The following is a 25,149-nucleotide window of genomic DNA, read 5'->3' on the forward strand; positions in this document are numbered from 1 at the left end:
TTTTTTTTTTTTCCTGTACCGAAAGGGTCCAATGGCTTTAATAAAACCAAAAACCCTCATAATTTTAAAGATTTGATACTACTAATTTCATATTTGTATGCTTTGACTAAAGGTGCTATTTAAGAAGAGTATGTACAAGTTTGCAATAATTAATATATCTAACAGATTCCATGTTTCATACACATGGGTTATTTTTAATATGATAACAATTGCATGCACATGCACATAAATGTGTTTACAAGACATAGTATTTTGCTAAAACAATGAACATAAGTATTAATGTTACATATTTAAAAAGATGAACAATACATAATTGCAAATATGCTACAAATTAAAATCCTTGTACATGTGAAATTAGTGTGTGGCTTTGTGCAGTGTAAACAGTGATAAAGTAATGACTGCATGTGGCTTTGTGCAGTAGAGTGGTGTTGACCTTAACCATGTTAACTCAGCAGTATGGTTTTGTGCAGTGCGCAGCAATGCTGAAGTTAAAGGAACACGTTGCCTTGGATCGGTCGAGTTAGTCTTTGAAAAGCGTTTGTAACCGTTTTTTTAAAAATGCATATGGGTAGAAAGATGTTGTAAAAGTAGAATACAATGATCCACACAAACATGCCTCGAAATTGCGTGGTTTTCCTTTTACCTCGTCGACTAACACGTCGGCCATTTATGGGGGTCAAAATTTTGACTCCCATAAATGGCCGATCATGTTAGCTCGCACAGTAGAAGGAAAACCACGCAATTTCGAGGCAAACTTGTGTGGATCATTGTATTCTACTTTTAAAACATCTTTCCAACCATATGCATTTTATAAAAAAGGGTTACAAACGCTTTTGTTTTGACCAACTCAGCCGATCCAAGGCAACGTGTTCCTTTAACACTGCACAAAACCACAATGTCGAGTTCACATCAGCACAGCATACTGCACAAAGTCACATGTACAGCAGTACTGGTGTGAACTCGGCAGTTTGGTTTTATGTAGTTTACAGCAATACTGAAGTGGGTGCGTTTGTTTAGCTTCCCTGGGTCGACCCTGGTCTGCCCCGGTTTGTTCAAACAGCTGCCCCCACTGCCCTCCTTGTGGATTGGGTCACTTTGGGGTGACCTGAGGTGCATGCCGTCACCACCAGAGGGTGAATGTGATCTTTCGATTAGCTCTTGTCAGGGGCTCACCCGAGTGAGCACCGCGGGGAAGGCCCAGGGAAGCTAATCGAATGCACCCAATGTGTGCGTGTGGCTTTGTCCAGTACAGTAGTGTTGAAGTGTGGCTTTGTGCAGCATAGCATTGCTGAAGTAAACAATTTTAACGTGGCTTTGTGAAGTGCTAACTGTTAGTGCTGAAGTAAACATGGTGTGTGTGGCTTTATGAAGTGTTTTTAAACACCTATTAAAATAGTTGTGCTGAAGTAAACACTGTGCACGTGGTTTTGTGCAGTGCATAGCAGTGCTGAAGTGAATGCGGCAGTGCGGCTTTGTGCAGTGTACAATGTATAGCAATGCTGGAGTAATTTAACTGTCATGCTGAAATAAACAGTGTGTATGGCTTTGTGCGGTGCATAGCAGTGCTGAAGTTATAAACACATGCATCCTGCTCACTGCTGTGTTGGGCGCAATATGCAGCAGTCAGCATATTTTTGTGCAATGCACTGCAGACTGCAGCAGTCTACAATGGAATTGTGCTGTAATTGCAAGGAAAGACCAACAAAAAGAGTGCATTAAATATACAGCATGCAAATTATTAAGTGCGTGTGCAGTGTACACACTTTCATCTTAAGTATTTATTTAATAAACTTATTCCAACAATTCTAATGATAATAATAAATAATAACTTTCGATTTATATAGCGCCTAATAACTAACACTTAATTCTCTAAGCGCTTTACATTAGTGCCCCTAATGCTTTGTGCAAGTTAGTTGAAAAGTGCAACTGTGAAAACTTTGAATTTTTCAAAAAAGTTGTATGCATAATTATGGTGCAAATATTGTATACATGTACATTGTGCAGCCAGTAAGTTTTTGTGCTGCATGCAGAAAATTAGTTATAAAGAGCCTTAGAAATATTTTATACATGACACCTTGTATTTTACACAACATATGGCCTAATATCTCAGTTGAACATTGTCACATTGACTCGAGCTATTTCCAACTGCAAGTATGACTTCTGAACTGACTACAGGCCAGTTCGACTGTTCACAAAACAGATGCCAAGTTAACCACAAGTTGGTAGAAACTGAAAGTGTGCCGAACTGTACACTGAGCCTAACTTTAGAATTGTGAGCGACAGTGACTCACAGCGAGTCACAGCGAGTCACAGTGAGTCACAGTGAGTCACAGCGATTCAAGGTAAGAAACACTGTGTCGCAGTAAGTCAGAGTCAGTCACAGTAGATAACACTGTGTCAAACTGTGTCACAGTAAGCCAGAGTGAGTCACTGGAAGCTTTGCCATCAGTTACCAACCAAAAATATTCGCAGCAGCTTTGCACTTGTCAGTTACTTGAGTCACTACATGACATTAATCATGAGTCACAGTAGGTAACATTGTGTCAAACTGTGTCACAGTAAGCCAGAGTGAGTCACTGGAAGCTTTGCCATCAGTTACCAACCAAAAATATTCGCAGCAGCTTTGCACTTGTCAGTTACTTGAGTCACTACATGACATTAATCATGAGTCACAGTAGGCAACATTGTGTCAAACTGTGTCACAGTAAGCCAGAGTGAGTCACTGGAAGCTTTGCCATCAGTTACCAACCAAAAATACTCGCAGCAGCTTTGCAGTTGTGAATTACTTGAGTCACTACATGACATTAATAATCATACACATCAAAATTTATCAAATAAACTTTAAAAACTACTATTTATGATTCAAGCATTCTATACATCAGGCACTAATTTACATCTATACAAAATGAAAATAATACAAGGTTTTTATAAAAAAACATCTTTATGAAAAAAAAACATATGCAAGGCTTTAATGGAGAGCCTTCATTTGAAACTGGAGAATTGAGGCAGCGATGCTCAAACTAACCTAGCCTCCGGGTAAATAAATTTATGTCAAAAAGATAATTAATAACTCCTTGGAATTCCAACCCTTAGTCTTATCTTTCCACTAATGCAGGCCTGGAAATTAATCTTGGAGAGGGCAAGACCATAGTCATTTTGCAAAGGACACTTCCACTGGAAAATCTTCATGTCTATGTGAAGATACTGAAGAGGCACTACAGCCTAGATACTACACGGAGGCAATGAAGGCAATTGCCTCCGTGCCCCATGGTCATTGCCTTGGTGTCCTTAAAATGCTCCAGTAGAAATTCACAATATCGTCACAGGGTGCCCTCTTCTAAGGAAGAAAATGCCTTGGTGCCCTTGCCCTATCAAAAACAAAGCATACAGGCCTGATGACCAGTGGCCAAGACCAGGGCAACATACGTCAATGCCTCCACGACTTCTGCGTAATTCCAGGCCTGCATACTAAATGGATGTGTGATACACATTAGCTCTTCTCTGAGCAAAAACTTCCAGAATCAAAGATTCTTTCATCAGTATTACTTAATAAGCTATCCATATCAGTGTTTGAACTGCATCAATGACCAGTCAGCAGGACATGTTATTCTCATTAGCAAGTCAGCTTTTCCACTAGTCCATATTACATTATAGGGATACTTTCCAATACTAAACTATTCTCAACAATAAATTGGCGAAAATTTCAACCAGTCCTCAGCTTTTTTAACTAGCATTTGGTCAGTGGACCACTACTAAGGGAGAACCTTGCATATAAATATTATATATTTTAAAAATACTTGTTCAAAAAATGCATAGTGACAGATGTCTAATGAAAAGCTTTCTTGTACATTTGGCAACAGCGATCTCAATCATTACAATATCTTAAAGTCTAAAATAATAATATGTTTGCAGATTTTGTTACCAGAAAACATTTGTTATACACCAAAAAACAAATACTGGACAAGCAAATCATGGGAAGTATTTACCAGTAGATATACTTTGTTTTAAAATTTTGTCGCTATTTTGTAAAGACCGGATTTAGTTTTATAGATCTACATGTATTCAAAATATTGTGTACATCTAGTGCCATAAGTCTAATACTTGTCTGAAGCTTTCTTGTAGATGTATGAACATATATGGCACATAGTGGGCTTTTCATAGGACATTTGGCAAACGGATCAATAATTACAGTATCTTAAATAGTTTGTGGATCTCAGGTCAAAACGTCAGTTCCCCCTAAATAAAATCCTTGGCAAGCTTCATGGGGTATATGTCACCCATAGACACTTTCTTTGGTGCTAGTTTGTAACTCGTTTTATAGATTCAAGAAAAGTATAAGCTGGCAAACATATTGCAAAAATATATATACCACTTGATTAGAGATAGATAAATAAAGAAGTAATAGTTGCGCGTATGTGAAATACACTGTACGCTTTTGTTTCAAAACACCATCTTCTGTCAAAATTCATTACGAGCAAAATTTTCTTTTTTAAATAACTACTTTGGTGAATATCTGGTTATTTTACCACCTCAGTAGCGAATTAATTTAATTGTAAAAACCTCTTTGTAAAATAAATGCTGCAAATATAATTTTTTTTAAAACAAGATACAGGTGCCTAACGAGCTCTAAAAAAACTACATGCAACAACAAAAATAAAAATACATCCTACATTGATTTGCATATCAGCATTTAAAATAATTGTCAACCATTTTGGTCTCCACCTAGAAATGTCACCAGGGAACTTTAACTCGATTGAAAAGAACTACCAACAAATCAACTTGTTGTTGCTCAGATAAAACCGTCATTCTTGTTACTACGAGTCGAACGAGGGTTCATTTCCATAAACACCATTTCTGAATTGTGATGACTCGACATGTCTTTGCTGCTCTGGCACAGATAGAGGTCGGACGCTCCCAGAGTCTGCAGAAATTCAGAGAGAACAAAACGAAAAACGTTGTGCTGGACAAAAAGAAACTGAATATAACCTTAATAACATGCATATTTCTGTCATGCTATTCTTCCTACTTTGGTCTGTTTTCCTTTTTATGTTGGTCTTTTAAAGGCAATGGACATTTATTTTTGCGTCACTCATCTGCTTACAGAACCGATAGCCAGTAAGCGTGTCTTGTGTTTTACTCAAAGTCACAGCATAGGGAAGGAAGAGAGGGGAGTGAGGCTTTGCAATAAGCAGCGGTTATGAAAATTGTTTTGTAGGCAGGAAACAATTTTTCTTTGTAAACAAAGAAAAATTTAATAGAACATAAATTGAACCTGCGGACTCCATTCTTAAATGCCGGTGCTCTACCAACTGATGTATCTAGCGCTATAACTGCAATCTCCCTATTTTGTCAATATCTTTTTGGGGGTGCCAGTCAAACATTTTGGTCATACTTACAGATTAACAACAGCAAAGACCATTTAAATGACAAAGCAAATACTAGGTTCAAACAGGAGATAGACTTGCACAGTTCATTGACTTTAGTATTTTTTATTTTTTTTTACAAGAATGTCAAAATCTCTACAACAATAGCATTCTGTAGTCTACCATGTAAGTGGAATGCTTTGAATATTTTTGTGAAGTAAAACAGGCTGATTCAAACTGCACAAAAGGTAATTTTCACTCATCATTGATTTTAACTACATCTACATGTACATAAACCCTACCTCTATGTTTTATTGCATGGAAGTACACGTAAACCTGTAATTAGGTGTTCGGCCACCAGCCGAACAACTATTGTTATTGTTCTGTTTTTTTTTTTGTTTTGTTTTTTTCTGCGTGTTCTTCTCCTCGAACGTTCTCGCGCGATTTTCGCAAAAACTAAAGCTTGTATGAACCTGAAACTTACCATATATATTGATCTTAATGAGTAGACGAAACAGCAACATTTTTGGAATGATGACGTCATTGATGACGTCATTACGTTAAAAAAAACGCTAAAAATTGGAGAGTTCATATCTCGAGAACTACAAATGCCACACACAAGATATTTGGTGCATATAAAAGGTCTTGTAATTAGCTACAAAAGTCGTGCACAACGTGACCTCATCTGACTATTACTTCCGGTTGAAACCGGAAGTTCAAAATTTCAAAAGTTCATATCTCAAGAACTATATATCATATTTGCAAAATTTGAATATCAGTTTGAAGATCAGTTATCCTGCTCAAACTTTTGCACAAACATAATGCCAGTTGAATTTTGCCTTCTGGTCGTAAAAGCGCGCGTTTGTGTTGACCTCCATTCATTACGCGTAGAAACCAGATAGTATCGCCATTCATGTATGTGAATGCTACTATTGTATTGTGGGTGTGTGGGTGTGTGTGCGTGTAGTTCATGTAGGCCTACATTGTATCCATGCTCTACGACAAAACAGCACTGCGTGGCTGTGGGCATTACGGGTTGTGTATAAACATGCAGACTCCGTTGAAGGCGCGCGTAATTCAAATTCCACTACGCTGGGATTCGCCTCATCTTTCTTCGTGCGATTTTGAACAAAATGTTAAACTACTATGAACTTGAAACTTATCATAAACATGAACCTTCATGAGTAGATGAACCCGCAACTTTTTTGGAATGATGACGTCATTATGCTCAGAAACACGTTAAACACTAGAAAATTCATATATTGAGAACCTCAAATGCTACATACAAGATTCTTTCACTACATGAAACCTCTTGTAATGTTCTACAAATGTTGTACACAACGTGACCTCATTTGACCATTCACCCGAACACCCTGAGTTTGTACACAAACTCTCAATTTCTAGTGTATTTTTAAGTTTGTTCGGCCAACTCAAAAATACCTTGTCCGCTAACAAAAGCACCTTTCCCAAACCCGTATGAACTTGAAACTTCACACATAGATAGGTATTTATTAGGAGAGGAAACCGTTTAAGTTACGTCATGATGACGTCAAACCGTTCTTGAATGATGGTCATTCAAAGTTTTTTTATTAATATAAAATCATAACTTCTGATCTACACAGGGGATTCTTACAATCAATACATCATAGGAATCATCATTCAAAACTCCGTAAACGCCTCGCAGACATAATCCCATTTCGACCTTGTCTTACGGTTCAAAAGTAAGCATTTGTATATTTTCTTGGCTTAAGTGCTTATGCCCAACGCAGCATACCCCTCGGACCGGGAACACCGGGGCGAAATCCTTCTCTTTTCGATAAGTACACTGGGTTTCTTTTATATGCGTTACATAACACATGGGACCAACGGCTTTACGTCCCATCCGAAGGACGAAGCAATGGTTAAGTGACATCATAATTTTGTAAAGTTAAGAAAACTCCTAAACATCTTTTGACCCAGAGGTGCTCGGTCCAAGTTGTCAAACATAATGATAATGATGTATTAAGTTTAATCACAAACAATGGAACCCCCATGAGCGGGCTAAGCACGGGCTAATCATACTAATATTTTGTAACCGTTGGAACCTACTTTATATCTTTGCCTGGTCAAACATCATTTAAAGGGGCATTACAGTATAACATTTAGTTTTAGCCCGCAAACGTAAAGTTAAAAAGCAATATAAAGACTAGGAAATAGAGTGCTCTCATAGTGGTGCACAAGGTTTGATACACACACATCTCAACGCGTGTTCAGGCTGTTAAAGCCATTATACACTTTTGGTAAACAGTATTGTCCAAGTCCCACACTTCGTGTATCACAACTTATATATAAAATAACAATCCTGTGGAAATTGAGGCTCAATCGGACATCGTAGTCGGAAGAAAATAACGGGAAAATCCACTCCTGTATTCGCGCGCTTCGCCGTGTCATGACATGTGTTTATAACAAATCCGTAATTCTCGTTAACGAGAATTTATATTGTTTTACCGTTTTCTCAAAAAGTAAACCATATCATGGACTAATATTTCAAGAGAAGTCTTTCACCATTACCTTCTGTAAACCCTGTAAATTATTAATAAATCTGTGAACTTTTTTTTTTTCTGTACCGAAAGGGTCCAATGGCTTTAAGTCAACTTCTTAGTTTCTGTAAGTCGACTTGGTGAGATAAATTATGTCAGTTAGTCGACTGATCATTTTATCTTAGTCGACTTGGTGAGATGGATTATGTCAGTAAGTCGATCTACTTGAATCAAGTCTACACCTCGTCCAACTCCCAAGTCTACACCTCGTCCAACTCCGATTGTATTAGTCAATTCAGGCATCCTCTTCAATTTTATTTTATGTAACAAGCAAAATTATTAATTTACTGATTTTATTTAAAAAAGGAAAATGGCTGTTAGCAAACTGCGTCCAACTAACATTACATGGTGTACATGTACTTGCAAAAAAGTGTTACTGGCCTCACGTTTTGACCCTACTAAATAGCTACGTGAGAAGAATGAGACAATAAATCATGAATTCACTTCAAAAGGATAAAAGTTTGTTTTCGTCATATTATTCATCAAACTATAAGCCTTTACCCAATTAAAATCTTCACAACAAAATGTATGTATGGAAGGTACCAGACAGCACGTAGAGCCGAGTTGAAAAGTGACAATACCAAAGTGCAACCATCAGCCGTGAAGTTACATTATATATGATGGTTGTCAAAAGGATAAAAAGGTTGTTGTCGCCACAACCAACCCCCTTATATTTGAACGAACCATGTGAATATATTCAAACAAACAAAACCTTCTAAAGAATATCCATGCATAGATTTGTCAGGTGCATAAAATTTTGCCCAGCCAGCACTGTGATTTATGTGTGTTTTACTAGTTTCCTCACTCCCCAACCAAAGTGACTACAATACGTCTCTATTGAATAACAATGGTATATTTCGTCATGGTTTTTATTTTCAGCTTTTCCATAGATCCTGTTTTTTATGACTCCCAAAAATGGCCGACCGTGTAAGTTCGCAAAGTAAAAGGAAAACCACGCAATTTCGAGGCAAATTTATGTGCATCATTTTACAACATCTTTCCAACCATTATGTATTTTATAACAAACGGTTACAAACGCTTTTTATAGACCAACTCGTCCGATCCAAGACAACGTGTTCCTTTAACGCATGTAATGTTATTTACATAAAATAAGAAAATACTGGAACCCACGATCGGGCTAAGCATACTAATTATGTATCGTTTGGAACCTCCTTAACATCTCCTGCCCTAGTGGTGCCCGGTCCAAGGCGTCAAACATGACTGAAAGCCATTCGACCCTTTCGGTAAACAGTATTGCCCAAGGCCCACACTTCGTGTATCAAAACTTCTATATCAAATAACAAACCTGTGAAAATTTAGCCTGGAGAAAATAACGGGAAAACCCACCCTCGTATCCACGCGTTTCGCCGTGTCATGACATGTGTTTAAAATAAATCCGTAATTCTTTTGACCCAGAGGTGCTCGGTCCAAGTTGTCAAATATAATGATAATGAAGTAAATTTAATCACAAACAATGGAACCCCATGAGCGGGCTAAGCACGGGCTAATCATACTAATACTCTGGTAGCACCATGTAATGCTTTACAAGGTGCTGCGGCGCAATTTTGCTGCCGATCGGACCGGGAACACCGGGGCGAAATCCTTCTCTTTTCGATAAGTACACTGGGTTTCTTTTATATGCGTTACATAACACATGGGACCAACGGCTTTACGTCCCATCCGAAGGACGAAGCATTGGTTAAGTGACAACATAATTTTGTAAAGTTAAGAAAACTCCTAAACATCTTTTGACCCAGAGGTGCTCGGTCCAAGTTGTCAAACATAATGATAATGATGTATTAAGTTTAATCACAAACAATGGAACCCCCATGAGCGGGCTAAGCACGGGCTAATCATACTAATATTTTGTAACCGTTGGAACCTACTTTATATCTTTGCCTGGTCAAACATCATTTAAAGGGGCATTACAGTATTACATTTAGTTTTAGCCCGCAAACGTAAAGTTAAAAAGCAATATAAAGACTAGGAAATAGAGTGCTCTCATAGTGGTGCACAAAGTTTGATACACACACATCTCAACGCGTGTTCAGGCTGTTAAGTCAACTTCTTAGTTTCTGTAAGTCGACTTTGTGAGATAGTTGTAAATAGTTGCGTTAAATAATAAGTTTACACTTGGCGCCTCATAAGGGAACGTGTTCCTTTAATTGTTAGTTGTTCGAGCAACAACCCTTTTGATGCTAAATTACCATAATACACATCAAGAAAAAAAAAATCGTTGCATTTTTAACAACACTTATTTCATTGACTCAAACGCTGACCTTGACGATATCCGAACACCTTGTGTTTGTTTCTACAAACACTAAATTCTAGTTTGTTTTTTTTTGTTTTTTTTTTCTGCGTGTTCTTCTCCTCGAACGTTCTCGCGCGATTTTCGCAAAAACTAAAGCTTGTATGAACCTGAAACTTACCATATATATTGATCTTAATGAGTAGACGAAACAGCAACATTTTTGGAATGATGACGTCATTGATGACGTCATTACGTTCAAAAAAACGCTAAAAATTGGAGAGTTCATATCTTGAGAACTACAAATGCCACACACAAGATATTTGGTGCATATAAAAGGTCTTGTAATTAGCTACAAAAGTCGTGCACAACGTGACCTCATGTGACTTTTACTTCCGGTTGAAACCGGAAGTTCAAAATTTCAAAAGTTCATATCTCAAGAACTATATATCATATTTGCAAAATTTGAATATCAGTTTGAAGATCAGTTATCCTGCTCAAACTTTTGCACAAACATAATGCCAGTTGATATTTGCCTTCTGGTCGTAAAAGCGCGCGTTTGTGTTGACCTCCATTCATTACGCGTAGAAACCAGATAGTATCGCCATTCATGTATGTGAATGCTACTATTGTATTGTGGGTGTGTGGGTGTGTGTGCGTGTAGTTCATGTAGGCCTACATTGTATCCATGCTCTACAACAAAACAGCACTGCGTGGCTGTGGGCATTACGGGTTGTGTATACACATGCAGACTCCGTTGAAGGCGCGCGTAATTCAAATTCCACTACGCTGGGATTCGCCTCATCTTTCTTCGTGCGATTTTGAACAAAATGTTAAACTACTATGAACTTGAAACTTATCATAAACATGAACCTTCATGAGTAGATGAACCCGCAACTTTTTTGGAATGATGACGTCATTGATGACGTCATTACGTTAAATAAACGGTAAATAATTGAAAAATTCATATCTTGAGAACCACAAACGCTACGTACAAGATTCTTTCACTACATGAAACCTCTTGTAATGTTCTACAAATGTTGTACACAACGTGACCTCATTTGACCATTCACCCGAACACCCTGAGTTTGTACACAAACTCTCAATTTCTAGTTGTTATAGTGTTACTTGTACTGTAATACACAGAAACTAAAAATAATTATCTTGTTTACCAAAGTTTATGTATTTTGTCATTGCCATTAAAGCTTGGATCAAAATAAGGGACTCCATAAGTCTAAATTTTATAATAAACCACAATGGTCAGTCTAAATTTTATAATAAACCACAATGGTCCACAACTACGCAATCCTATACAGGAAGTTGTACTTCATAGATTTTGAGACAAAATGCCTAAATTATTACTTCTTATTGCAACCAGCACTAATGACTTAAGTCCACTTGGGTGTTGAGTTACCAAACAGTGGAAGACATAAGAATATTGTAGGGTTTCTAGCCAATTTTAGTGTTGGGTTAATGTTTCATAAGATGAGTTGAAACTTTCACAGTCTTAAAGGCAGTGGACACTATTGGTAATTACTCAAAATAATTATTAGCATAAAACCTTACTTGGTAACGAGTAATGGGGAGAGGTTGATAGTATAACACATTGTGAGAAACGGCATCCTCTGAAATAACATAGTTTTTGAGAAAGAAGTAATTTCTCACTCAAATAATAAAAGACCTCAGGCCTGAAGCCTTTTTTTTAGGCATCTGAAAGCACACAAATTTGTGTGACAAGGGTGTTTTTTATTTCCTTATTCTTCTGTACTTTTGATTCTCTTGCAACTTCGACGACCAATTGAGCCCACTTTTCACAGGTTTGTTATTTTATGCATATGTTGAGATACACCAAGTGAAAATACTGGTCTTCGACAATTACCAAAGGTGTCCACCAGTGCCTTTAAGAATCTTAGCGAAAGAGAAAGTCAAACAACGAGCCCTTCACCAAAAGTGTGTTAATTTTTCAGGGTTAGAAAGCTTTAGTCCGTCTACATAGTGCACAAAAAGCATCAACAAAGAAAATAACGACCGTCTTGTCACAGACACTGACCACTGCACTGTTGACACTTACCTTGCTTTTGTTGGCTGACACTGTAGTACTGCAGGAGAAAAGGTTAATGCAACTTACTTCAAAACCATGAAAAAAAAGGAGCCAATGTTTTTATAATTACTGTTAAAAAAAAAATAACTACATTTATTAACCGTGTTAATCATACTTTATAGTTCAAACCAAAAACAAAATCTATTTTGTTGTATTAATCATTAATGTAAAATAAATATTGAATTGTTTTTATTAATCATGGTTATCATTTTTACTTCAAAACCATAAAGAAAAGAGTTAATTTGTTGATAGTTAAACTATTTAAATAAATTTCTTTGACTAAACATGTTAATCGCAGACTATAGACCCTAACATTTTGTTTTAGGCCTCAACTGTTTACAGGCCTCAAATTTCATCTCTGAAAGGGCAAGGCCATTTTGATTTTGCAAAGGGCACTTGTATTGGAAAATCATATTCAGGTATGTGGGAAACTTTTCAAAGGCCACAGAGGGCACTAAGAACAGGACCCCATGGTGCAATATCTTTAAAACAGTTTCCAAAAAGACATACAGGCCTGTATGCTTCGTTTCTGAAATGCCAAGGGCACCAAGGCATTTTCTCTTTGGTAAAGGGCACTCTATGAGGAAATTGTGAATTTCTAGGGCACCAAGGCAATGACCAGGGGGCACGGAGGCAATCGCCTTCATCGCCTCCGTGAAGTCTGATAAATATATTAAAACTCTGTTGAGCATTGAAGTATACTCACATATAAAGTAATGAGATTAATCTTTTCTAAATATTTGATTACAAAACTCATTTCTCATTTTGATTCTGGTCTTCTTCTACAAATAAAACTTTTGGAGTAATCGGCTTGCACGCTTCGTTTTTGACAGGGCAAGGGGCCCCCTATGAGGAAATTGCAAAGTTCTACTGAAGCATTTCAAGGGCACCAAGGCAATGACCTGGGGGCACAGAGGCAATCGCCTCCATTGCCTACTTGAAGTATAAGGCCAGCAGGTAAATGGGTACCCATTTGAGGGCAGAGATGGTCTTTTGTGATTGATTTATAACGGAGTAGCGCATATTAACAGTGCACGGGCTGCATACTCCCCACCAGGGAGCTGAGATGATTTAAGGAGTGATCGAGGCCCAGTGACCAGGGGTAATAATGTGAAGCGCTTTGGGACGCCCTCTGGGTGTCAAAAGCGTTATAGAAAAACGGGCTATTATCATTATTGAGACAAAAGACCTGTGGTCTTGTGAGTTCCCCTTAAAAATTCTAGCCCAACTGCTGATATTCCATAAGACAGATTATAATAATTATAAATATTCAGACTTACCACAAGAACAGCAACGCCCCCGCCCAGGACGGCTCCAGCAAATACATCAGACCAGTGGTGCTTGTAATCTGAGATGCGGCTGAGACAGGTGTAGAAAGCCAGCATGAGGGCAATGAACTGCACCAGGGGGCGGAGGAAAGCTGTGTCCCCCCACTTCCAACGACACTGAATGTAAAGCTGTAGATCAAGACAACAAAAGAAAGAAGTTTAAAATAGTTGTCGAACCATAATAATAATACTAATTTGGGGTGCTAACCATCCTTACTCGCAGCTAAGAGCTGAATTGCGAAGGACGCGGCTACTACGTGTTCGAGAAGCAGGCATGCAAGGGAGTCTTTAGCTGCAGAGCACAGCCAAGACCCAGGGAGGAAAAACTGGATGGTCTGGAAAACCCTTGTGGCACAGCAGAGAATCAACACACAACTCAACTCACATATGGCCCTTGCCGGGATTCGAACCGGGGTCACCTTGGTGAGAGGTGAGCGCTTTAAGCACAAGCCAACCATGCCACCCCATGAACCATGTAAGAGGAAAAAACACAACATTTTAAGAGAATGTGTGTCAATCAGTATATTCTTAGGCCCTGAACTTCGCTCTTGAAGGTGCACAGCAATTTAAGGGGCACTTCTATGAAGAAAATTAACATTTGTATAGGAACTTTGGAAAGTGTACCTCAGCAAAAACACAGAGCACCACAGCAATTGCTGCGGGTGCAATTTTCCAACAATATTCCTATCATAAGTAACTGTTTTTTTATAGCCCGAAGCGCACGGTCCGAAGGCATTGGGTCGCTGTAATAGTGGTTCCTGGATAATAAGCTTGGGCGATATCGATTTATTTTATTCACGATATATCGCAGACAATATATCGCGATATTCGATATAATCGCGATTAATTAAAATTGACATCACCAGTCTTCAAACTCCAAGTGAAAGTTGTAGAAGAGACAGTCATAGCAAAAGAGAGGTATTCTAATGACCTCTTCTTCTGGTTTTACTCCAATCCTATGGTGTGCAAGATGTCTCAGCTAGGAAATACATCGTGATATTGCGATATTTAATCGATATCGCTATATATCGCGATATATCGATATTTCGATTAAAACCAAATGGATCCGATATCGAAATCGTTTCCAAACTAATATCGCGATTTTCGATAATATCGTGATATCGCCCAAGCTTACTGGATAATAGGATCGAACTGAGAAGGTCTTGCACCACGAATCGCCACTGTATTTGTTGGTCCATATCTAATGGTTTCCTCATTCGTCATTTGCAATGGATTTGGATTTTAATTCAAGACAAAAGTATGCACAAAATGAAGTGTTTAATGTGTAGGCCTACAGTAGCTGTTGTGAGCAATAGCCTCTTCACTCAGCTGGGTCACTTGGCATCATTGAGGCCCGTAACAACATTTACAGATGGTTAGAGTGGACCATTTTTCAGGGAGAAAACTAAATATCTAGAGAAATATTGCAATCTGAAATAGACTGTGCAAGTCTTGAGCATATTCAACCATATAGGAGTGAGTTTCTCCCAACCATGCTGAGAGTTCAACATGGGGCAATTCTGTTTCATAAAAATAATTAGTTTAAAAAAGGCTATACAGAAACTATACTAAAGCGCCTTGCATCCTTTTGTAAATTGGCGCTATAAATCCAGTTATATATTATTTGTTATTATTAAATGATTGGAAAGTACATTTTTACAAAAAATTGTTTGATTTACTCTGTTAGCAGTCTGTATTCCTTTTGTACTGTTTAATTTGTACTATATCTTTGTACACTACAAGTAGCTGGTACCCATGGGAGACCAATGTTTACCACTGAATTGGCCACCCAAATGAAATACAAAAAAACTGAAGATAAACTGGCATTTGGCCAGCAGACCACAGGGAGAACACCGACTGTTGGGCTGCTTTACAAGTTGAAATAAAAAACACATTTCCAAGAATGTATTCACTTGTTAAAATCAACATGGGTGAATAATGACGTCAAGGTTAAGGGCATACCAATGGGACAGTACAATAAGCTCAAGGCAAAATACATTTTGAAATACTTAAGCAGCTCTATAAAATTGGGCCCAGTACTGACAGGCAAGGCTAAAAAATGTGTTATAAAATGCGAACAAAAGAACAGGATGTATTTTTCAATACATTAAAGAGACCCGTAACCGAGACCAGTGCCTCATTCAGATTTGTTGTCCAGACCACTCTCAACAGAGAGAATCCTTGTATCAAATTGGAATTCTTGTTAAAAGGTCACTGTGACCTTTTAACAAAAATTCCAATTTGATTATATGATGACTCATTTCGACATATATACAATGCGCCGGACCCTGAGGGCTTTGTACACATTTGGTAAAATGTCAAAGACCATTGTTCTCACTTGGTGTATACTATCATAAGCATTAAATAACAAACCTGTGAAAATTTGGGCTCAATTGGTCATCGAAGTTACAAGAAAATGATGAAAGAAAAAACACCCTTGTTGGACGAATTTGTGTGTTTTCAGATAGGAGTAAAAGAGAAGTCTTTTATTATTTTAGTGAGAAATTACCCCTTTCTCAAAAACTATGCTATTTCAGAGGGAGTCGTTTCCCACAATGTTTTATACTATCAACAGCTCCCCAATGCAATTCAGTTTTTAAGTTAATACTTGTTTTGAGTAATTTCCAAACATGTACCTTCCCTTTAACACTCAGGTGAGGCATCTTGGGTTGTACAATGCTACTGGTATAATTGCTTCAAAGATTTTTCCAAAGGCAGGGTATATTTGGGGGAATTGTCGAAGACAGCTAGCCTCACTTGGTGTATCTCAACATAAACATAAATTAATTAACAAACCTACATCAAAAAATATGAAAAATTGGAATCAGTTGTTCATCAAGGTTAAACGAAAATGATGAAAGAGAAACCCCCTTGTTGCATAGAACTGTAACTTTCCTGAGCCTTCCTCACTTTTGGGGTGGGAAAATTACCTCTTTCTCTAAAACTACGTATACATTTAACTTCTAAGGGTGTCGTTTCTAACAATGTTTAAAAATAATATCAACAGCTCTCTGGCAGAGCTCTTTATCAAGTAAATATTCAATGTCATTAATTTTTGGAGCAATTACCAAAGGTGTACAATTATTACAGGACGGTCTGTTGTGCACTTTTCAAAGCAAAATGAGTGGGGGTTCATGTACTAGTCGCAACTCTCTGTTTCTTCAAATCAAGATTTTTCTGTGTTCCAGAAATGACTGGAGCAATTGTTACTGTATAGGCCTACTAATCTGGCTGGTAAACTATTATTCCTAAGCGAATTTGTTTTGTACTAAGCAAGTTTCTATGCTAACAGGGATTATAAAAGTGGGCACAGAACTTAAATTTGATGCTCTTAACCGCTCGGCCATGACACCTTATAATGACAGATAGGGTTGCAGTTATCTCCAAACACCATGTCAAAATCTTATTCTGACCAGTCAATTTTCTCCTTCCTTCCTTAAGATTAAGGACACTGCTACTCTTAAGACTGTGTAATTCCTTCAGGATGTCACGGCCACAGTGGTACATAACGATAGCTAAACATTCTAAGGATATCGCTTAAATAACAACATCCCCTTGGAGATAAAATTCTGGGAATAGAACAAAGTTTGAGGTCCGAACATTCATCTTCCTGAATGTGTTTTTGCTATACCCCTTGCCAAAAAATGACAATGGTAAACTGCAGTTTCAACATGTTCAACTCTGGCTGCATGCTCCATTTGATGTTAAGCACCAGAGCAAAAGCAATTGCTGTGAGTGTCGTGGGTCAATACAAGGTCTAACACTTCCCTCCACTAAAATTTGAAGTTGATGTAAAAGTTCTTCAAGATAAGATTTGTTAATACTGAATTGATGTTGGCTAAAGCCCCTTTTTCAAGATTGAAGCTGAAGTTTGGTTGAGATTGTGGGACGTTTTTTTCCAGGTGAAACAAACTGATTGGAGGATGTGTGTAATCAAAAAGGAGCAGGATAACTGTCGAGCGGGGGTGGGAGGGGTGGGTGGGGGGGGGGACTGTCTAGTGACTCACTGTTAGGAACAGCATACAGTAGACTGAAATGGCAGCATGACCAGACGGGAAGGAGCGACTGTAGAAACACGGGGAAAGAGAAACAAACAGAAGATTAGTCATGAAGTTTGAGACTTGGAAGTTGAAGGCATGGAATCATGAAGAATAGTTTGGGTGTGTTTATGTCAATTTCTCTCCACGGCAGCCTTCCTGTATGTAATTGTAGACACAGATACATGTGGGCAATTCCACGGAAAATGTTACCTTTTTAGGCGAACAATTATCTTTGTATTCAAGCATACTTTCAACTGAAACTCTTTTGGGTGTGTTTGTGCAGTTGTTGTGACTACCATTTCTAACCATGAAAGCTTTCCTGTATGTAATTGCAGGTATAGGCACAGATATGCAAGCCATTGGTTCAAGTACATGAACCGTTGCAATAAATTTGTCTTTATTCAAACCAAAATTGTTTAAAATCTACTAGGAAGCCAGTTTCCCTTGTGATTTACTTTGAAAAGAGTACTATGTGTCATTTTTGTTTAGTATCTTGAATTACAGTGTATAGTTCATCCAGGATCTTTGTAAGAAAAAAAACAATATAAAGGATATTTAAATTGAGTTATTGTAACACTTACTTCAGTTTCCGTGTCTCGATTTTTCCGCCACATTTAAAAAAAAAAAAAAAAAATCAATTTATTTTGTTTTATCATCAGACTAATCTGAATGACCCCTTACAATCTAGAAATTGCCCAGGAGGTTCAAGGACTGTGACTAGCAAGAAGATTGGGGAATGGTCTGAGATCAGAGGTCATGGTTTTGAGGGTCAGAGATGAATGTTTACTCACTGTGCAGCTTCAATCCGGTGTTCGCTCTCTCCCATACACTCGTACTCCTCGATGTACATATGCATGGGCCCATTCGTACAGTTCAGCGCCCCGAAGTTGGGCTGGCAAACGGAGAGGAAGTGAGGCCGGAGGCGGCCGACAACGTTCTTACCGATGTCAAACGACGTCATGACGATGAGCAACCCAAAGAAGAACTGTGCGATGTACTTGAGGACCTGATAGAGAAGAGGTGGAATGACCACATCGCAGCAGCATCGGTTGAAGCTGCCGGACGGGAGGTATTCCGTGTCTTGACGTCTCCGGTAAGCGAAGATTACGACCTCGGTCAGCATGATCTATGAACAAAGAACAACAAATAAAAACTAAATCGTTGCGATACCCGCTGCTAAAATATAGGATTCAAACTGCCTCTAGCTACCGGGCAATCTCTTTTGTCCAGTTGATAATACACTGCTTTAGAGTGCAAAGGTCATGGGTATGAATCTCCCCCGAGTAATCTGCTAGGATTCTTTAATCGCAGAGGTTGTGAAAAGACTGAGTATACAGGGCTAACATACATCGGGTGTATGGGTAAACCAATTATAAAGAACAACAACTTTGTGATTTAACCTTTCTAGACCATTCGTGTCTGTATAGATATCACAAAATGCCAAGACATGGCTTATATTGCTCATTTCTGCTATCAGTTTAGAACTTTACAGTTCACTAGACCACTCGGCCATGACACTCTACCATTAACTTCCTACATGTAAGGCCCTTTTCAAAACAACGGCTTCAGCTTTGGATTCTGCTTCAGGCTCCGTTCTCTTGTCTGAGGCCCTGAGCAAGTACGCAAAGCCTAGGCAATTGTCAAAACAACCGCAGAGCCAAGCTACATGTAGCATGAGCCAATCCAAACCATAGATATAGAATATCAGTCCGCGCAAAGTGCAGATAAGGCAACGTTGCATTATTGTGCAACCGGTAGCGTAATAATGCAACTTCCGGTGTAAAAGTAGAAAAATGTAAGCTACGTTGAAAACAAGGTGAAATACTGTCAATGCTAATCAGCTTATGTGGTCTGAGGGTAAAATAAAACATCTTCACTGTTGTTTTAGGATAGTTGGGCTGGTTGGGGATGGGGTGGGGTGGAGCATGGAGGAGGGGTGGGGTATGGGGGCGGAGCTAATACTACACGTGAGAATAGCGTCATGTTTAAAGGTTTATTTATTCATTTTTTTAAGCTTCATAATTATAATTATTCTGTATTTACTATGAGTTTTTAATTGTAATACATTTCTTTAATAAAATCATTTCTGAACATTGATTAGTTCTTTTTTGTATTTATATTTATATTTATAATGACGATTTAATTCCTTCTCTGCGAGCACAGGCTTTCTCGATCTGCCGGCTCCAAGTCTTTTTCTCTGGCTGGGCTGAAGGAATGGAACAAGTTACCTAAACTCGTCAGGGAATCATCTTCTACTGCCATTTTCAAGAAAAACCTCAAAACCTACTTTTTCAGTCATCCTCGACATTAATATTTTGTTGTTTTGTTTTTCTTGTTTCTTTGCTTGGTTCTTGTTTAGTTCAGGCGCTATAAATACCTATATTATTATTATTATTATTATTATTATTATTATTATTATTATTATTATTATTATTATTATTATTATTATTATTATTATTATTATTATTATTATTATTATTATTATTATTATTATTATTATTATTATTATTATTATTATTATTATTATTATCAACTCTCAAATGTTTTACTTTTTTCTAAGTCTCATATTTCAAAAGTGTACATTTTCTAGGTTTTATTTTTAACTTTGAAAGAGCAATAAATAATAAATATAAACTATAACTTGTGTTTAAAGTAAAGTTATTTCTAGAAAAAATTACTGACAGTGATTGAATAATTTAAAATAAAAAATGGCAAATTGCAAACTGCGTGGTCACTTAAAAATATGTAAACAAAAATAATTAAAAATTTGTTTCATACAAAAACACAAAAGTTTCATTTATGGTAATGATTAATCAAGATTGCACAATTTTAGTAAACATCAAAGTGAAAAACATTTCTTGAATAAACATTTTATAAATCTTTAAAAATTAACAAAAAATCAAATGGAAGTCAGCAATTACAACAATGTTACACTTTTACCAAGTTAATAAAATGTTGCCACCATGTATGTTCAGAATGTTGAATAGGACATCTAATTAGTACATAACTTCCTGCTGACTGGCGTACCCAATCGTTTTTGTTGAAAAGTGGATAATTACCAAGTTTAGTTCTGTCCTAATTAATACAGATTGCACAAATTAATTATTTTATATCACTGATGTTTAACTTGTAGCCATACTTGACAAAGATTGCACAATTAAAATAATTACTTATTAATAATTTCTTATTTCTGAAATAATTACTGTACCTTCCTTTTTACTTGTTTACATTTGGTTGCAATTTACTGTTTTAAATCAATTATGTCAATGGGACGGGCCGGGATGGCTAAGTTAGAGACCCGCCTGCACATCTCCCCCTCTCTCAACCTCCAAAATATTTGGGTCCACCACAACGAACTTGTCTGGCATAAATAAAAAATTCCGGCATCGGGCCGATCTCAAGTTTCAAACCACGGTCCCTTGGACATAAAAATAATAATAATAATGGAAATTTATATAGCACCTATCCATGTAAACATGCTCCTGGGCGCTGAACAATTAATAAAAAACATATTGAAATCCATACAATTAAAACACCCATTAGAAAATACAGTAAACATATGCAGAAAACAATAAATGCAGAATTTGTACACAACCATCGATCAATGATTAAAAAACACAGAGAATAAACCCTAGTTAAAAAACTGGAACTGCTACAGAGAATACAAAAATATATGTACATGTACTTGTACTTAGTTGTTTAAAAAAGCACGCTTAAAAAGATTTGTCTTAAGGCCAGCCTTGAATTTATCAACATTACTGGCTTCCCTAAGTTGCTTAGGAAGCTGGTTCCACAGTTCAGGGCCAATTACAGAGAACATCCTATCACCTGCAGAAACCAGACATAGACAGGCCTACTCTTGCCAAAGTTGTCACTATATTTACTTAGGTTCCCTGCTTTAATATGAAATTCTCGTCTACATACAAAATTTGTTATCCAAACTACTTCAGCCAAGGCAAGGAGCAAAGTTACTAAAATAGTTATTACTATTACAAGGCTCTTAAAAGTTTCCCGCCATCTGTTTATGTTTCACGCAATTCATGAATGGTCAGGCACATCAATACATTTAAAAACTCAACATCAATAAAGTTTTTATTTTATTAAATTTTAACAATAAAAAATATTAAGTTTAATTTAAAACTGTACTATCATTTTTTTATTGACTATAAACAATGTTATTTTTAAAATAAGAGTGGTTTTTAAACTTGCATAAATTAACACCGCTGGACGAGGATACAATCTGACACAGTAAAATGGCGTCGCAGTTTTCCTGAACGGCAAGTGTGGAGTGATGATTTTCAAAAGCCATTTGCGCGAAAACGCACAGATTACTTTTTGATTTGCACAGATAGAAAGTTGGGTAAGGAACTGTACAATACTATTATATGATTTTAACTATTCCAACAAAGCCTTTTTCGATTCCCTTTTTGTGTTTGAATGCAAGAGTTGCAGAATAGTGCAACTTTGAAGTAGTGCAATTCGTCAACGTTTCTCAATTCTGCTACTCAACGTTGCACAATAATGCAACGTTGCCTTATCTGCACTTTGCGCGGACTGATATAGTCCACAGATCGGCGGCGCGTACATACGCGGGTTCTGGCATGGGGGCAGCCATTCGCCTATCTCCAACGATCATCTTCTACCAGCACGTGACTTTTAGCGCGTCCATAGTGGTTTAAGGCCTATCTCCAATGTGCATTTTCTGTGCGTTATCACCAGCACGTGCTTTTTGTAGCGCGTCCATCCCGAACGCGAAATGTTTGTGTACGTCTTATGGTGCGTATGTACGCGCGGCCGATCTAGGTATTATATTCTATATCTATGATCCAAACCAGATGCCATGGTTTCAAAAAAGCACTTTTTAAATTATTGTTGCAAGTAAAACATACCAATATAATGGGGAAACCCACGCCCACCCCATACAGTGCTGCTACTGGTACAGTAGAGCTCTTGTATGGATAAGAAAGAGTCTGGTCATCGCAGTAGAAACCACGTTGGAATATGGGTAGCTTGAGTCCCGGGATGCGGAACAAGATGGCTGGTATGGCAACTACAAGGAAGAGCATAAATTATACCAATTAATTACATGTCAATTTTTTTCTTTATTTTTTTGCTAAAAGTGTCATACATTTATTTACATGCAAAACAAAACAACAACACAGGCCTTATTAACTCATCTAGCCTCTACTTTTAAAGGGGTTTATTTCATTTTTATTTCAAGGATGGATGTTGGACCTTTCCCCTTTTTTAATATTCCTCTGGAGAGGACTAGGTATCTACTATAGCTAAAATTTTGACATTTCCAAAGAAAAATTCAAGCGCACATTTCATAAGAATTAAAATGGAATGTCAGCTCCATCATCCATCCATAGACTTGAAAATAATAAAAAATTCCTGCATGATTTTGACACAAGTTATTCACTAATGTTGTTACTGAATAAAATAGTCATTTCATTTCATTCTCATTGCGCCCACCTCCGCTCGGAGCGGAACTTCCCTGGGGCATCTTGATTTATTGACATCGTCTTCTTTACAAAAACTTGATGTGCTGTTTCCAGTATGTATAGGCTTTGACAAGTAGCTGAATAGATGTAGATGTAGATGTCAAATTCAGAATCAAGTTACACTTTCATTCGGACAATCGTGACAATATGGAAAAGTTTCCCTAATTATGGCGCCACCACTTTTTCATTTGATATGAAATAATACTGTATCTAATTCTAATTTACCTCATTGATTGAGATATCCTTTTTGTTAAAATGAGTGAAAAAGTGGTGGCGCCATACGGAAAGTTATCCATAAAAACCCATTGTGTTCTATTTGACAGCTAAGATTGCGTAATAACATAACTTAAGCACAATTCAGTCAGTGTATTTTTCGATAATGATGTCACAATTTTAAGAATACATACCCAGTGCCAATGCCAGCACATCTAGAAGGATAAATCCGCATTTTGCAGCTCCGCTACCTGCCATGTCTCACCCTTTACAAGTTGTAGTGAAAAATGAAGAACATCGGTCGATGATTTCGCTTAAATAGTGACTCATTTCAACAGGATATTGGCTATTTTCCCCACATGGATCTACGCGCAACAGAATGATCGTGATCTAAGTGCGCATGCTCGCCTCTTGGGGGCGCTCGTGTTTTGTTATGTAAAAATAGGGGCGTGGCTTAAAGTGAGGTAGAGAGTGTCGCACGATCTTCAAGGAATTTACAGAACCGGAACTTTTCATGTTTCTTTACGTCATAACCACGTATGTATGTTTTTCTTGTATATTCTGTAACGACTCCGTATGGATCCATTGTGTGGGAGAAACAAACATTTTCTGGAACAAAGCGCTCACTTCAAAGTGAGGCAAGTGGACCGAAAACACTTGTTCTCCCCAGTAGGCCTCCTTCTGGCTTTGGAAGGGGGGGGGGGGGGGGGGGGGCTGGGTCCCCACCCCCGCCCCCGCCCACCAACCACAGGACGCAAATTGTTGATAAATATTCATATGAGACTTTTCTTCGGGTTCCTCGGCATATCCGGGACTTATTTTTTACACAAACAAAATTCAGTTGTGGCGTTTTGAATCAAGTTTAATGTGTCCCCATTCAGCTCGGCTTTTCTTCGGGTTCCTCGGCATATCCGGGTCTTTTATTTTTTACACAAACAAAATTCAGTTGTGGCGTTGTGAATCAAGTTTAATGTGTTCCCATTCAGCTCGAATTCTCTTTGTTATTTAAAAAAAAAAACGCTTTCAAAACAAATCACATCATTCGTTCGAAGAATGCCTTTCATTCTGTGGAGAATCCGGTGTATCCTGTTTGCTAAAGAAAGGAAAGGGAATCCCCCTTTTGGCAACAAAGAATGAGATCAAACAATGCACACAATGAAAGTTTAAGTAGCCCACCAAGCCTTTGAACGAACTTGAAATCGAATAGGTACCTGGCAGTACATGGGGAAAAACAGATCTTTCTTCTGCATGCTATGACATTTGAGACAGAATTTAACGACTAGTAAGGAATTCTCACAGTATGTTAGGAGAAAAAAACTTTGATTTCAGTTATTAAACACATGATAATAGGGCAAAACAGGGTTAACTTTTAGGGGGGGCACAAGGGGGGGGGGTGGCACTAATTTTTCTAGGGGGCACTTCAGAGAGAACAAAGATAAAAGTGAAGCATGCGAGCGCTTAGTGCGAAGCCTTAACGGGGTGGGGTCATGGGCCTGCTTAAGGGCCCCTAAATGTTGTGCATTCTATGCTGTGGGTGGTGCAATCTGAGGCCAGTTTGCCCCCCCCCCACCAAACCCCGCCCACAGATTATTCAAACTTCATAACTCGTAGTCTTAGGCTACGCTACTGACAAAGGTTAATCTATGAGAGGGCGCTATTTCAGGCAATAATGTATAAACAAATTATCGGGAAGACTAAAATTAAAAGCCATGATCACAGGGGGGGGGGAGGGGATGGACACTGGAGATATGAATACCCATGAAAATGTGGTTA

The 25,149-nt window shown here is 37.8% G+C and overlaps 1 protein-coding gene across 2 annotated transcripts; it reads right to left on the reverse strand.

Annotated features, from left to right (window-relative positions):
• Nucleotides 1–1,158: 1,158 nt before the first annotated feature.
• On the reverse strand, nt 1,159–23,751 carry LOC139938587 (phospholipid phosphatase 1-like). 2 transcript variants are annotated; one of them, XM_071934169.1, is made up of 7 exons: nt 23,571–23,751; nt 22,549–22,709; nt 18,451–18,785; nt 17,627–17,684; nt 13,572–13,748; nt 12,262–12,289; nt 1,159–4,921 (listed from the first exon to the last, which is right to left on the reverse strand). In XM_071934169.1, exons 1-7 carry the CDS (start codon nt 23,632–23,634, stop codon nt 4,815–4,817), a joined length of 930 nt encoding a protein of 309 aa, XP_071790270.1. In that variant the 5' UTR covers nt 23,635–23,751; the 3' UTR covers nt 1,159–4,814. The 2 variants fall into 2 exon arrangements, with proteins under 2 accessions (XP_071790270.1, XP_071790272.1); XM_071934171.1 differs by lacking the exon at nt 12,262–12,289.
• Between the last annotated feature and the right edge of the window lie 1,398 nt (nt 23,752–25,149).

The sequence above is a fragment of the Asterias amurensis genome, chromosome 6, assembly GCF_032118995.1.
Source record: "Asterias amurensis chromosome 6, ASM3211899v1".
In the NCBI taxonomy this organism is placed as follows: domain Eukaryota; kingdom Metazoa; phylum Echinodermata; class Asteroidea; order Forcipulatida; family Asteriidae; genus Asterias; species Asterias amurensis.

Coding starts and splice junctions, on each gene's coding strand:
- LOC139938587 (XM_071934169.1), bottom strand. CDS start 23,634: ATGGCAGGTAGCGGAGCTGCAAAATGCGGATTTATCCTTCTAGATGTG. Junction 22,710..23,570: donor TGTGCTGGCATTGGCACTGG/GTATGTATTCTT, acceptor TCTTCCTTGTAG/TTGCCATACCAGCCATCTTG. Junction 12,290..13,571: donor GGGGCGTTGCTGTTCTTGTG/GTAAGTCTGAAT, acceptor TTTCTCCTGCAG/TACTACAGTGTCAGCCAACA.